This window comes from Malaclemys terrapin, chromosome 10 (assembly GCF_027887155.1).
Source record: "Malaclemys terrapin pileata isolate rMalTer1 chromosome 10, rMalTer1.hap1, whole genome shotgun sequence".
NCBI classification, from domain to species: domain Eukaryota; kingdom Metazoa; phylum Chordata; order Testudines; family Emydidae; genus Malaclemys; species Malaclemys terrapin.
The window spans coordinates 18,844,146-18,859,386 of NC_071514.1; the positions used below are offsets into that span (position 1 = coordinate 18,844,146).

The 15,241-nt window shown below is 41.8% G+C and overlaps 1 protein-coding gene across 3 annotated transcripts in view; it reads right to left on the reverse strand.

Annotated features, from left to right (window-relative positions):
• The window catches only part of PDE8A (phosphodiesterase 8A), a 258,360-nt gene that overhangs the window by 186,055 nt on the left and 57,064 nt on the right, over window positions 1–15,241 (reverse strand). Inside the window, exon 1 of one of the 3 annotated variants that reach the window (XM_054042376.1) lies at window positions 9,774–9,943. The exons of 1 other annotated variant lie outside the window; for it this stretch is intronic. Coding sequence is in view for 1 of the 2 variants with exons in the window: in XM_054042368.1 (XP_053898343.1) it covers window positions 8,922–9,182 (261 nt within the window). In the remaining variant the exon portion in view is untranslated. Of the gene's footprint in view, window positions 1–8,921; window positions 9,353–9,773; window positions 9,944–15,241 lie in introns of those variants that run through there. One more of the 3 variants, XM_054042368.1, reaches the window with a different exon arrangement.

Consider the following 15,241-nt stretch of genomic DNA (forward strand, 5'->3'; position numbering starts at 1 on the left):
TGATTCTGTGTTTTCTTTGTACAAATTTATTTAGGAAACTGGGAAATCTAACAAACAATGAAGTGATTTCAAGGCTGCCTTGTTCCTCCCATCCTCATCAGAAATCAGTTTATTCCACTTTATAAAATGTTTAATGTATAAAAAAAATATTTGTTACTTCAAAAGGTTTGAACTTTCCAAGTACATAAAATGCAAGTTTTCCAGGAAACTTTAAAATGAAAGTGATAATTATTTTGTTTGTACTAAAAGAGTGATTTCCCCTCCTTATTAACCAAAGAACAGACAATAAAACTTAACTTAAATCAAAGCAGCTTAAAGCTATCCATTTATATATAGCTCAAAATACCAACAAACAAAAAACTTACTTGAAATGTACAAGTGATAAATTCATACAGGAATGAAATATACATCTGAACAATTGGATGATTGTTATTAAGCCAGCAAAAATGTGTCACCCTAATTTTTAGGGGTCAAATTAAGCTGCCTCTGATGCACATGTACACATGGGAAGAGGAGCACCCAGGCAAGGTGTGGGCTTGCGGACTGTTCCCCATACCTCCATAAACTCTGAAGTTTACACTTCTCCAGGTAGGGAGGGCAGGGCCTGGGACCAGGAGGTTTATTAATTCATACGCTGCCACACTACCCAAACAGATTTTTTGCCCCATGTGCTGGGGCAGTGTGAGGACACTATAGCCAGGCTCATCATGTAAGAGCTAATATTAACCCTGCTTTGGTCCTCAGCTCCCACTATGTGAACAGGAGTTGAGAATGCTCTGCAGTTAACAGGAAATGCTTATCGCTTCGAAGTATCAGGTCCTGCAGCAATAAAGGTGACCTGCAAAAGCAAAAATAGGCCCTCAACAGCTGAAAGTGAAAGTTGAGTAACTGAATGGGGAAAAGATTTTCACTCAAGAGTGTTTAAAAAATAACTTCATTTATTTTTGTTAACACCCATTTAATTTCAATCACTGATAATTTTGAAGAAAAAAAAATATTTGTTAGAGAGTCAGTACCCTCTACCCCTTCCACTAAAATATGAAAGGAAACAAGCCAGGCTCCAAGACACCCAGGAGCTTCAATAAAAGTAGGGGAAAAGAAAGCTTCCTGATATTTCTAAAGAACAAACCAAGCAAATTCTCACACATGAAAAAGGGCACAAATCCAATTCAGAGGACAAGAATCTTTTGCAGTTCATCTTTCTCACATGTACACACGAAACCAAAATCCAAATTCAGGGTCTAATAGCCAAATGACAGCCATTAAAATTAATGGACTTGATCCTATTGACGTCAGTTACAGAACTCTCATTGGCTTTGGTGGGAACAAGATCAGGCCCAATAGGAGCCGAATAGCTAAAACGCCACAAAGGGTCTTTAAGATGTAGAAGCTAATAAATAAAAATTGGCCACAATGTAATTAACTAAAACAAATTAATATTTTCTCTGGGCCCAGTCCAACATTGAGATCCTCCAGTGCATCCCTTGGGTCCATACATGGAAGATCAGGGGTTCTGTTGTTGTTTTTTAAATTGGCAACATCATTTTATCCCAAATACTGCCTTTAAAGCTTGATAATCTTACAACAATTTGTTCCAAAATATTTTGCTTTGTTAAGGGCAGCTCATCACATTGTCAGTCTTTAGCTGTTGAAAAGGTACCAATACACAGACAGACATACAATGTTAAAAACATTATTTAAAAAGAAGAATTTCAAATTAATTTGTAAACCACACTGAAACGGGAGAATAATGAGCATGATGTAATTTCAATGAATTTTAAAAGTCACTTTCTAACACTTTTTCTTTCTCCAGAAAGGCATACATACATGTGGAAGCTGCAACTACTGGTTTATAAAACACTAAACTTTTATGGAATGTTGAGTGACATATTTACAGATTTTACAAGGAAGAGGAGAAAAGGGCCTGGGAGTTTGATTCAGGGTCAACAGCTCAGCCCACAGCAGAAGGGGATGAGCTGGAAGAATGCAGACATCAGAGACTTCACTGTTTAATTTCATCCCCTACACTGTAATGACCCTATCAAAATAATTTACTGTGCTTTCAGGCAGGCATTTTCAAAAGGATCCTAAGGAAGTTAGGTGCCCAAATATCACTGAAAGTCAAGAGGATTTGGGTGTATAACTTCCTTGGGTGCCTTTGGGGGGCGGGGGGAAATCACAGCCTTTCCTATTGAGTGGTCAGACTATTTAGTAATACATATTTAAAAGGTCAGTATGCATCTTGTCACCCTTACAAGTCTCAGTTATGGTTAAACCAGGATATCTAATTATTTTACACCAGAGATAGTTACACACAGAAGGTCATAGAGGCAAATTAATCCCCGGTCAAACTCCATTAAAGTTATGGATGAATTTGGCCTATAAAGCACTGGCTGCAATTCATACAGAAAATTCAAAGTTGGACAGATAACAAGAAATCACATTTAATGAACACTCTTCTAAACTTTACTATCAACCTTTTAACTCCACCTATATTTAGCAAATATGTTTACAATTTGACTCTATTAAGTACATAGTACTAGATCATCTTCAAAAAAGGTGGGATGGGGTGGGAGGGACAGACGACAGACTGATGCCTTATGAAACATTTCTATGAAATAATTCCGTTTAGAAATCAATCTGCTCATCTATCATATTTACTTTAGGTTTCTTCCATTTTTCTTTGGATGCAAATAAGGGCTTTGTGTTTCTCTATTCATTATGTTTATTTCCTATCCGAGGCCCAATTTTGAAGTCAATGGGATTTTTGAGCCCACGAAAAGTGCAGGATCCAGGCACTTAATTATTGTTGCTAATGGGGCCAATTATACAGCCCTTACTCAGGTAAATAGTCCTTAGCACTTAAGAAATGGACCCTTCTCCTCCCTGCTCCCAGTTGCACAATACTTTAGAAGTGTAAAGTATTATTATTATACTCCTGTTTGGAATATCATAAAAATTGCAGTCAGTAATGCTATAAGGTTCTGACTTTGTTTCTGAATATGGATAATTACTTGAACAAGAAGAGTGGATATTAAAAACATAAGCAACATATGGAAGCAAAATGGTTTCTAAATAGAATAGCTTCAAATGAGCTATGAACAACATTTAAAAAAATATTTGGTTACATAAAAAGCTGGAAGCAATATGCCCTTCATAGTCGTACTGTTTGTAAGCTTTTTCTTATTTAGAGTGTGCAATAATGTTGTCATTGAACATGATCCAGGAGCAAGTATCTACATCTGGTGGGACTGTTTCACAGCAATGATCATTATTTACTACTTGTGCTTATCACTTCAAATTTTAAAAACTGAACTGTTGACACCTTAAATACTAAGGAGACTGGTGCCTTGAACTATAATTTCATACCATACAATACAGGGGAGCGAGAGAGAGAGGGAGGGAGAGAGAGAGAGAAAGATACTATATAATTAATTTTCTGATGAATTTGGGGTTTGGGTCAAGGTTAAAAAACAGTGTGAGCAAGTGTATTGTATCACTAGGATGTTTCTTACTGTGGATTTATCCAAATATGTTTACACATCCCTCTGTTAACTAAGATTTTAAGAAAACAACAGGCACAGTATGTTAAGCAAAATGACATACTGCAAAGAGAATGGAAATAAATGTTTATTTTCAACACTTTCCACATCAACACACAGGTGTAAGGAGAGAAAGAGCTAAGAAACTTTCCACAAAGCCTGAAACTGGCAGGAGACTGACACACAGGAAGTTCCAGCCAGAGAGGATGAGGGACATGGCTGCAGGAGGCAGAGAGAAAAGAGTGTTTCACTTCTGTCAGTAAGGTACAAGCTGAAAAGAATCATTATGGAGTTAACATTATCCACTCCGCCACACAAGAAGCTGCACTGAAGTTCAGAGATGCAATTCTTGTATGTTCCTATTCTATGTCAAACTCCTACTGACTTCGGCAAGAGCAGGACTGGGACCTATGCAAGGATTGGGCGTAGTAGTTCCATTGGCTAGTCTGAATGATTAAAAAACAAGAGCTCATGGTATGCTCCCAGCAGAGCAATTTATACATTGTGAGTGGCTTCAGGACTGCTCTTTGAATTGGTGCTCTTCTACCTTCTATTCAAACCAAAATCAAATCAAATCATAGCAATCTAAAGAAACACTTTGATTTCAGCATGCAAGGCTGAAGTAAAATTGAACATACTTCTCATCGCATCAAAGGCCTAGTTATTTAAGTTTGCTTCATATCAACTCAAAAGGAATCCACAGTCCACGGGCAAAGAAAGGGTTTGTCCTTTGCAACAACAGAATCAAAAGGCAGCCTGGGAGTCTGGCAGCCGCAGGGAGCGAGAAGGTTAGAGTGTCTCAGCGTGGGAAGGATCATCTCAGTGGGAGCAAGGATCTCTATACAGGAGGGCTGATGTCAGTGGAAGTGGGAGGGAAATGACGGTGAGGAGGGTTGTCATGGGAATGATTGAGAACTGGCTTTGGAAGGAGCAGAGAGGAATCAGAAGAGAGTTGGATGGCCTCAGTGGGAGTGGGGACACTATATGTGGGTGTTTCAAAGAGAGGGAGAGCCCACCATGTGTTCCCAGGGGAGGGAATGCCCAGCCCAAGCAGGGCAGGAGCAGGAGAGCATGGTAGTCTCCATCATATGTGATTAAATACATACAGATTATATCTGATTAAATGAGAAAAAGTCAGTGTACATTGTAGTATTACAGACCCATTAATTAATGGACTATTATAGATGTTATTTCATGTTTGTTAAACTACCCAGGAAAGGGCAGTTCAACAGGTTTTGAACTAAGAATGCTTACTGTTTCTAAAGCCTTGGATTTCATCTGTTAGTCCCCAACCAGCAGATAAATCAAACAGCCTTTTACAACGTGACCTGCTTCTACCTTAAAATGTCAGAGCCTTTGGTTTACTGCCCATTCCCCAAACACACCCCTTGGTGTGTGTATATTGTTGAAAATACACCTTGTCAAAAAGAGCCATACAAGAAAAAGAAAATATTACACAAGTAAATTAACTGTGGCATGAAATACAAAGTGAATGCATGAGAGCACGGTGAAGTACAAGGGTTCATTGACATAATGTTGGGACAGCATATTGCTCACAAAGAGCAACGCCATGAGCAAGCTATGCAAGTCATTCTACACAAGTGCCAATTAAACATTTACACCATATCAACATTTGCTCTGCTTATGCCACATTTTTAACTGAGCAAATATATTAACAATGTTTTAGAGAGGGTTTTTTTTAAATGTATGGATTGTTTAAAAATCCTCCTTTCTGTAAAGCCAGGTATTTTAGTACCATGAGTCCAATTATATAAACTTCTGAGGAAGAGAAAAAAATACAGTTGGTACATTTAAAATGTACGTATAAGTAGCACAGCCTTAAATTATAATAAAATAAATTATGGAGAGACACCTCTCTCATAGAACTGGAAACGACCCTGAAGGGCCATTGAGTCCAGACCAGTCCAGCCCCCTGCCTTCACTAGCAGGACCAAGTACTGATTTTTGCCCCAGATCCCTAAGCGGCCCCCTCAAGAACTGAACTTACAACCCAGGGTTTAGCAGACCAATGCTCAAACCACTGAGCTATCCCTCCCCCCTTAAAGCCTAAGATCTTGGGACCTTTTGGGGCTAAAAGCAAGTGCTATCCCATTGGTATCCTTGGAATTTGTGCTTTCCAATAGTATTCTATAAAGCTCCATTTGCTAGTTTGGATGGGTTGTGCGATAATCAGACCTTAAACTTGTCACTGTTCCAGGGCTAAATATTGCAGAGCCTGCCCACAGGCCAATGTAATTTTGGATTGAAAATTCTATATTTGGGGGGCAAAAAGTAAACATTTTTGTGGCAGGTTTATTTTTTTAAGATGTGACACTTATTTGAAGCTGCTCAAAGATTAGCAGTGTTAGCACATCTCATGGGAGTATTGATTAATGGGGACAAGTGAGGCCACCAAATGCCATTTATGATATGATTTCTTGGCTTATTACATGGATATCACCACAACCATATATGCCAGATATAGATATTGCTACATACATGTATGCCTACATACAATACACAAACTGTTCTGCAAGATTACTTTGGAAAAGGTTTGATTTTTTTCCTTATTAAGAAAGGAATGTTAATCTTTGTAGCTATATTTCATGGATGATGGGAGTCACAAAATACAGTGGGAAGACATTTTACATTTAGTGATTCCCTGCGATCTGATCATAATGGATATCTGACAACACTCTAGAATAGATATAGAATAAATCTCAGTATCGGCTAGCGGGGGGCAGGGGGAAGAAAGAGAGAGAGAGAGAGACTTCTTTTACAGCTGGGATTTGGTTGTATTTTTGTATGGTGCTTTTTGACTTGAAAATCTTATGTATTATAACCAACATACTGATCCAAGGAAAGGGATTACATCATCATAAATGTTTCTACAAACACTAGTGAAAACAGATGATGTATACACAGTAGGCCAAATTTTGTTCTTATGTATAACTGTGACTTTCCTGACTTCCATATGTAACAGAGGAGAGTTTGGCCCAGGTGTGAATATTGCTGAGAGACAGAGAAAAAACGTCACTCAGACAGGTAACTGTGCTATACACACAAATCAGAGGTGTTCCAACTACCGTATCACATGATAATCATTGGCTCAATCTCATGAGGTGCTGACCATGTTCTGCACAGTGCTGAGTGCTACTGAAGGTGCCCAAGTACTTCGGAGAAGGTTCTCAGCCCTTTGCAAATGTTTAATGGTTTGTGGTACCATGCTCATTCTCACAATTCCTCCTCAGGCCAGAGTCCTACTAACTTCGAAGCTGTATGATTGTATGACCTTGCACCAAATCCTGCTCCCAACCTCCCACTGGCTTCAATGTCTCAATTTTCCTGTGCTCTGTTTCTTTGTAAAAGAACTTTACTGTATCACTGAGAGTAGGTGACACAGCAATAGTACAATTCAGTTTCATACACAATACAATTTCAGTGACAACATAGTGGTAAACTAATATAGCAAGGATAGTAAATGTGATAATATACAGGCTAATAATAACAGCAGAGAAAGTACAGTTCTATGCTGTTTTACATATCTGAAGGATAGCACAGGATTTTAAACAAGAAAGTCAGGAGGTGGAGAGGTGGAATCACATTTAGCATTAAATTGATCTTGCAAAAAAACCACTCCCATTAAGGAAAAACAATCATTTTGCAGCAGTATTGTCAGTGGGAACCTACCATCACAGCTATGAACTACGACTTTTTGTGGAAAAAACCAAGACAATTCAACAAGATTGGAGTATGACTGTGAACTAAGATCAACTGCATGTCTAGCTGAGTTACCTCTGATGTTCCCGTCCCACTAACAAGCAATGTATTCACAAGCATCTTGAAAACAAAAACAAAAAATAAACTGTTTTCTTCTTCCCTGCATTATCTCACAGTATTATTTAACAGAGTAAACACATAGAAGACTAAGGCATCTTTAATGTGAATATTATATGATTTTCTTGTTTAAAATGCTGTGAGATCCTTCAAGCATATATCTGAAAATCAGAAAAAATAAATAAAAGCTACCCAAACAAAACTCAGAGTTCTGATGACAACATAAATAACCTGTATTTCTTTATTGTAGTTTCCATGATTTCATCACCATGCCTTGGTGTGTATGCAGCCTTATAGCTCAGTTCCTTGTGTCTTATTTAGAACATAAATAAAAAAGTTAATTTGGCAAATAATTGCTCTAGTTATTCATCCTATTACCTATATAGTTTCTTCTTGCATCCCACATTTTTTCAACTCTATGAAGTGACATTGTTCTATTTCGGGGAAAGTAATTTAAGAGAATCACCCACACCACAGAAACAATTTGCTGTAGTTCACAATCAATAACGTAGACACATTCTTAATATAGATTGTAAAAGGTTCAGAAAACTGTACAAATTATTATAAGTATTGTAAGCTGCAAAATGTTGTGACCTTTTGTTAGTTCCTTCCTGTATGTCATACCTATATCTTATATTTACGGCATGTGTATCTCTTAACAGATATCACGGTAAGCCAGGGATCAGCCATGTTATATAATAGCTCCTGTGCATCCATAACTTGTCTTTTCATTTGTACTTATTTATTTCTACAAAAAACAGTGAAAACACTTGACCACAAAAACTATATTAGCAACTTAATAAATATACGCCACTCACAGAAAGTAAATATAAATGCAATTCTTCAGTTCTCCTAACTTATTTTACCTTTTTTAAAAATCACAATTTCTTTATTTTTTCAGTATGTGCCTTTCTGTGAGGCACATTGGGATTATGGTATATGTTAGTATACACACACGAATACTCTACAAAATACCTTGTCTAGAAAAGCAAGCAAAGTCAACAAGTGGTAAATGTAAATCAGAACCCTATCCAAAAATTTCTGTCACTCTTGTTCCAGCTTTCTGATGGGAAGAAAGGGTTTAAAGTGAACAGCCCATCTACCAGACAGTTTTATATGGCATTGGTATTTTGCACCCAAAAAGACAAGCACAAAGAGCAATATTTGATAAGTCAATAACAACAGATGTAAATACATGTTAGTTGCAGTGCGGGCTCACACAAGCTGTGTCCCACCATAGATATCTCTGCTGCTGAATGCAGAGGGCCTATCTGCTTGCCTTGCTCTAATGATTGACAAGGACATTTAAACAGCTCTCCTTTTCCACTACACCAAAAAACTCTTCCCATGGAATGAAGAAACAGGTTTGGGAACATCGACAATGTAGTTTCATGAGACTGATTAGTTTATAAACTAACTAATTGCTCAAGCCATTAAAGCTTTCCCACAATCTATTACTCAGATAGCCTCCTTGGGTCAAATCACTGGAGCCAACTCCTGTTCTGAGAGAAATAGTGCTTGTATGTTTAGCACTCTTTTTACCTTTAAGCTGGATCTGCTGGTCTGGGTGTCTGGCTCCATGCTCTGGCTGTTCTCCCTCTTGTCTTTCTTAGAGGAATTAGTCCTCACCTTATAAGTGGATGTGTTGGAGGATTTAATGAATAATCCCGGGACGGAGTTGCCTTGCTGTTGCTGAGACATGGTTGTGTTGGTCTGGTGAGGGGAATTGGACTCCTCGGACTCTTTGCTACTGTGATAAACCACCCTGCTGTCAGAGATGTGGATGCTTGGAGCACAGCCCATGCTTTGTGACCACTTTGGGACTATTTCTAATTTGTTTTCTCCTTCCAGTGGGTCTTTTCCCTTTGATTATTATTATAATTTTTTGTTTGTTTGTTAACAGGTTGAATCTCCTTCCTGCTTCTCCGCTACGCTCGGGAGCATTGTCATCGGTCCTTTCTACCCCCCCCCCCCCCCCCAGAAACGTGTGTTCTCTTCCTCCTCCAGGAAACCGGGATCCTTGGAGCTCGAGCTCAGCAGCGGGGCGGGGAGAGGGTTCAAGAACCGGCCGAGTTCATGCTTTCACCGGTGCTCTCTTTCAAATGAAGCCATCTCAAAATCGCGGTAGGATTTTCTGTCAGCCCGGGGAAAGGGACGGGGGGGAGGGGGGGGCAGCCACACCAGCGTCTCCTTGGACTAAGCGCTCAGCGCCCTGAACATTGGAACATTTCCCCCTCAGCACTAGCCCACAGAACCGACTATTTTCCACTAGGCTTTGCAAAGTGTTACAAATTAACCTTGGGGCCGGGAGGAGGGGGGGGGATTCTCCCCACACACACACACCTTGTCCCCACAGCCCCCACCAGGCGCTGCGTGTCGATTTATCCCGCTCACCAAGCTCAAGAACCGATCCTGTTCGTTGCCTTGCCTCGCTCTCTTTTTTTTTTTTTGGAGGGGGGGGGAAATCAAACCCCCCCTCCCCTCCTGAGCTAGAGGGTGTTCCTCGATCACGCTCCCGTCCGATTCATGTTCCTCTCCGTCCTCCTCCTGCCCGACAGCCGCCGCCGCCGCGCAGGCTGGCTATTGACATTCACGGGCTAGCCTCCTCTTGGCAAGGGCTTCGGAAGGAAGATTCCCCCCTTCGGAAACAGGGGGGTTCTAGCCAGCAGAACATTCCATGCCGCGGGGCGAGCCCGCCAGCGCTCCCGGCTGCACTGCACCAGCCTGGCAAGGGGCGGCTGGGTGGGAGGCACGGGGGGGAAGCAAGCTCAGAGGTGGAATCGGGGAAGGTGGGGGTGGGCAACAATAAGAGCAACCCTAACAAAAATACTGCATAACTCAGAGGGGGGCTGCTGAGATCCAGAAGAGGAGCCGACTCAGCCGGCGGAGGCATCAAAGGGCCTGCTCCATGTTTTGTGGTCACAGAAAAGATGCAAAACGTTGCACACACATTAACAAAAAAATTATCCTAGAGTCCCATCTCCGTGGTATTCATTAAAATGGCGAGAGGTTTAATTCCCAGGCATTTGCTCTCCCTGCAGCTGAGGCTGGGCAGGAGGAATGCCTCTCCTCGGCGTCTCCTTTCCTTGCTCCGTGCCGGTGGATGCTGTTCTTATTGATGCGGCTCAGCAGCAATTCCCCCCCCCTTCCTGCCCCCCCCCCGCCCTCCAAAGCTGCCCGCTTGCGAGGCTTCCCCTTGCAATTCTGCCCCGGTGTTTGACAGCGGCGGCGGCGCGGCGGAGCCAATACAAGCAGCCGCGAGCGGTGACCTCCAGCCTTTATTGGCGTCAATGCAAATGAGCCGGCGAGGGCCAATCTGCTGCGGCACGGCCGGAGCCAGGCGGCCCCACGCGAGGGAGCGAATTTCAAACGGCTCCCGTCGCCGCCGGGCCCCTGCGCAGCCACCGCGGGCTGGTCCCGCTAGCGCACGCAGCGCGCTCGGGGCTGGCTCCCGGCTCTGCACGCCAGGGCCAGTGCACCGAGCAGGGGTGTCTCCACGGGGGGGAAGCTGGGGCGCCACCTGGTGCGAGCCCCTTTGAGGGCTAGAGTTAGGGGACCCTACCATACTGGCCCTGGCATTTTCCCATTGGTTGCAGCACCTGTGATGTCTGGGAGCAAGGACTGGCTCCATTTCCAGCTCTGCATCTGTCTGCCCATCCCCGGGCATCACCGAGCTGGGCCTCAATCTCCTCATCTGTAAACTGGGAATGATGATGATACTCACCTACCCCAAATGGGGGGTTGTTTGGTTCACGGTCCTAACCTAAGGCAGTGCTTGTCAACCTTTTTTCATTTGCAGACCCTTAAAAATTTTCAAATGATGGCAAATCTTAGACATAGTCTGCGGTCCCTCTGGGGTCTGTGGCTCACAGGTTGAAAACCACTGTCCTAAGGCATTTTGAAAAGGGCAAGTGCTAGGTCAGGGGTCGGCAACCTCTGGCACGCAGCTCGCCAAGGTAAGCACCCTGGTGGGCCGGACCAGTTTGTTTACCTGCCGCCTCCGCAGGTTCAGCCGATCGCGGCTCCCACTAGCTGCGGTTCGCTGCTCCGGGCCAATAGGGGCAGCAGGGAGCCACGGCCAGTACGTCCCTCGGGCCACGCCGCTTCCAGCATGTCCCTCGTCCTGCGCCACTTCCAGCAGCTCCCATTGGCCTGGAGCGGCGAACCGCGGCCAGTGGGACCCACGATCGGCCGAACCTGCAGAGGCGATAGGTAAACAAACTGGTCCGGCCCGCCAGGGTGCCTACCCTGGCGAGCCATGTGTCAGAGGTTGCCGACCCCTGTGCTAGGTAAATCGCAAGCAGTGTTGTGGTTAACACACCACCACCCCTACAGAAGCTGCTCTGTTATATACATTATTCTCTGCACCTGCTCTAATGTGCAGTTTTATTTTGTCAAGCTGAGAGTCCTTGATTTAAAAACAGTTTTGTTTGTTAACTGAGATTTCAGATGTCTCATTAAAACACATTAAAATCCTTAAGTAGCAATGGGGGGATTCTTTAAACTAATCTGCCAAATAAGCGAGACCTGGCCCAGGTCTGCTCCCTTCACTATGGAGTGGGGGTAAGTTGAGGTTCTATACTTAAAGAAGGAATTCTGCCTCCATATTGTGTATGAAGAATATGGCATATCCTCCCCCAAATTGCAGCACTTATGCTGCATACAGAATTTTCTGAGAATTTACATCTAAATCTAGTTGTTAGTTTTAAAATGTGTCCTTTTGAAATGTAGCACTGTGTCATATCTTTTTATGTCTTGAATAATCTCAGTACAGAACTAAGACTTTTCAAACTTTCCAGATAATTAACTCACTGAAATCTCATGCACAGGGTACATTATAAAATTTCACTTAAAATAAAGCTCATGTTATTAGTGAGTATTGTAGCTAGTAGCTATGATCAGGAGAGGGCCAATAGCTTAGGTCATTGACTTGATCTAACTGAAGCCCTGGTGACAATAGAAATAACTCAATCTACACTTTAACTCTACAGCTAATTTGCATGTTACAATTCTGTTGGTTATAATGAGTCAGTACCTGAAGATGGACTCATGTCAAGGGTTCTCATTGTTACATTGCTTAGCTCAATTGACTGTCACTGCTCCTCAAAGGTTTTGTGGCCACAAGCTCTCTTGGGCATCAGTGTTTGAAAGGCTCACTGCACACCAAAAGCAAGACTGCCATGGGAGCCGAGTCAGGAGCACACAAGAAGCCCTTAAAGCATAGGTGTTAACTCAGGGACTAAACTCTCTATCCCAGTTTTTCCATTTCTGTAGTATTTTTCTTCCTAAGATCTCTCTTCCCCCAAGACTTCCTCTGAGGACCACCACAAACTTGCTTCCCTCTGCCCCTTCCACTCCTTCCTTGCCTTGTAGTGGTAATGAGTTGGGGGGGGGGGAGAGGAATAGCATCTTTAAAGAAAAATAATCTAATCTAGAACCTAGATGCTAGTATGCACTAATCATAATTGTGTAATTATCACATGGCATCACTATAGAGCAGAGTTAAGCTTGTTTGGATGCCTTAACTATGAATTTCCATATCCTTGAAATGTTTGGATTTCTTTTAACCTTAATTCTGAATTTCTTGGATTTGTAATGCTTGGTTTGGGGATAAGTACAACATCCCTGTAAAGTTTTATACCTTTAACTATACTATATTTACAATATATACTTTCAGCCTTAACTTTAGCTAAATGTTAGTTTCGTCTGCGAACATCTGTTAGTGGTGGGAGGGCTCTATGAAGTAGGTAATGAATGCAAGAGCACCAATGTCATGCATTTAAGCATATTTTAAAATGTTGCAGTAACTTTAGATGTTTGTACTATTCTATGTTATAGACAATGTCAACTGCTTAAATGCTCTTTATCAAGTAATAGATGTAGCTAAATACAAAAAGGAAGCGTTATTTGAGTGTAATGCAAACGTCTAAGAATTCTCTTAAGATCACAGATGTTCAACTAATCTGGTACCAATGTGTGAATTATGACAGTACAAATGCTAAACAGTTTTAGATCACACTACAAACGCTTGAAAGCAACTTCTCTAATGCAGAGTATTAAGTGTCAGCACAGCCAATACCCACTACCTAAAAATTATTTAGCCAACAATGAACACGTCAGTCACAGAAAACAGAACCTACAACTACCCCCAAAACTTTTGGAATATCATACAACATCCCAAATATACTGCTATGTTTCTTGAGCTGCATGAAACGTTCTTCAACTGACTGTATTGCACAATCTAGCATCTGGTTAAAGAATTCAACTTTGAATTGTTGTTTGGGGTCTCTTATGGGATTATCCCATGCCTCGTAATCAAAAGGTTGTCTTCTTCGGTGACTCTTGTATTCTTGAATGGGTGAGAAAATAGCTTCAGTGTGAAGTTCCTCTGCCAACTTCTGTGCACTCTTCAGAACGTTTTGAAATTCCTCATCTGACTGGTAAGACTGTACGTATGACTTTGCTTTGTCCAGTTGTTCCATTGCTCCAGATATAGCAAGGTCAACACCTTGGAGTCTCTTGCTTACAACATTTATTTCAAACAGTATGTCATGCCACAACACTAAGCCAAAGAGAAATTTGAAGTTATGTATGTTTCTGATGATTCCATTTTCCTCTGTCACTGTTCTCCCACGAACAGTTCCTATCCTCCAGAATGGCAACTATGGCATCATCTGTCTTCCCAATTTGGTGTTTGACAAGCTTTATTGCCTCCACTCAACTTTCCCATCGTGTGGAACTCAGTGGTTTCAGTGTCAACCAAATGTTGCTTCAAAATTTGCCATTGATGAGTTGATGCAGAGAAAAATACATAGATGCTTTGAATTACATTAAAAAATTCAGCAGCCTCACTAGAAGCTGATGCTGCATCACTGACCACCCAGTTCAATGAATGAGAACTGCATGAGACAAAAAAATCTCGAGGGTTTAACTCTCGGATCCATGTCTGCACTCCTCTGTTCTTTCCTCTCATGTTGGCACTATTATCGTAGCCCTGACCTCTCATGTCAGCTATCGCAATTCCCGTATCTTCCAGCTTTTTAAGAAGCACATTTGTCATACCAGCTTCTGTAGTATCATCAATGTCAATAAATTCTAGAAAATGCTCTCTGACAGTCACCATTGCAGGGACATTTTCACTAGGTTCTGTTGTTGTTACAAAACACACCATTAAAGTCATTTGTTCCGTATGGCTGATGTCAGGTGTGCAGTCCAGAATAACAGAGTAATATCTTGCTGACTTCAGATCTGCCACAATCTTCTGTTTGACTTTTGTTGCCAGTAACTGTATGATCTCATTTTGAATTGTTTTTCCAAGGTACTGGTGTGTGTACATTTCTTGGATGGTGACTCTTCTTAGATGCTCCTGGAGTACAGCATCAAACTCAGCCATCAGCTCCACAATTTTAAGGAAGTTTCCATTGTTTGGTACATACAGCTGGTCTGAAGTGCCATGCAGTGTGAGGTTTTGTGTAGCAAGGATTCTCACAATGGCAATGAGCCTTTTCAGAACATTTTGCCAGTAAAGAGACTCTGATGCAATCTTCTCTTGATGCTGATCATCTATGGTGGCCTTTAACCTTAGTCTCATCTCAAGTTCTTTCCACCTAAGGAATGCTCTCTGGTGATTTGCTGCCTTCTCATGGCATGCCAGATTTCTAGCCAGATTTTTCCAGACCTTTGTTCCTGTAGAACCCAGTGTAGGTGGAACATTAGACTTGGAAGAGTTTGCAACACAAACAGTATGCAGCATTCTGGGTTTTTGAGTACATAAGCCATGGCCTCTCCACTTTGTCACCATTGGGGATTTCACGCCAGCAATGTGTTGGATGGTAATTTCTATTTTCATTGTCTTTGGGGAA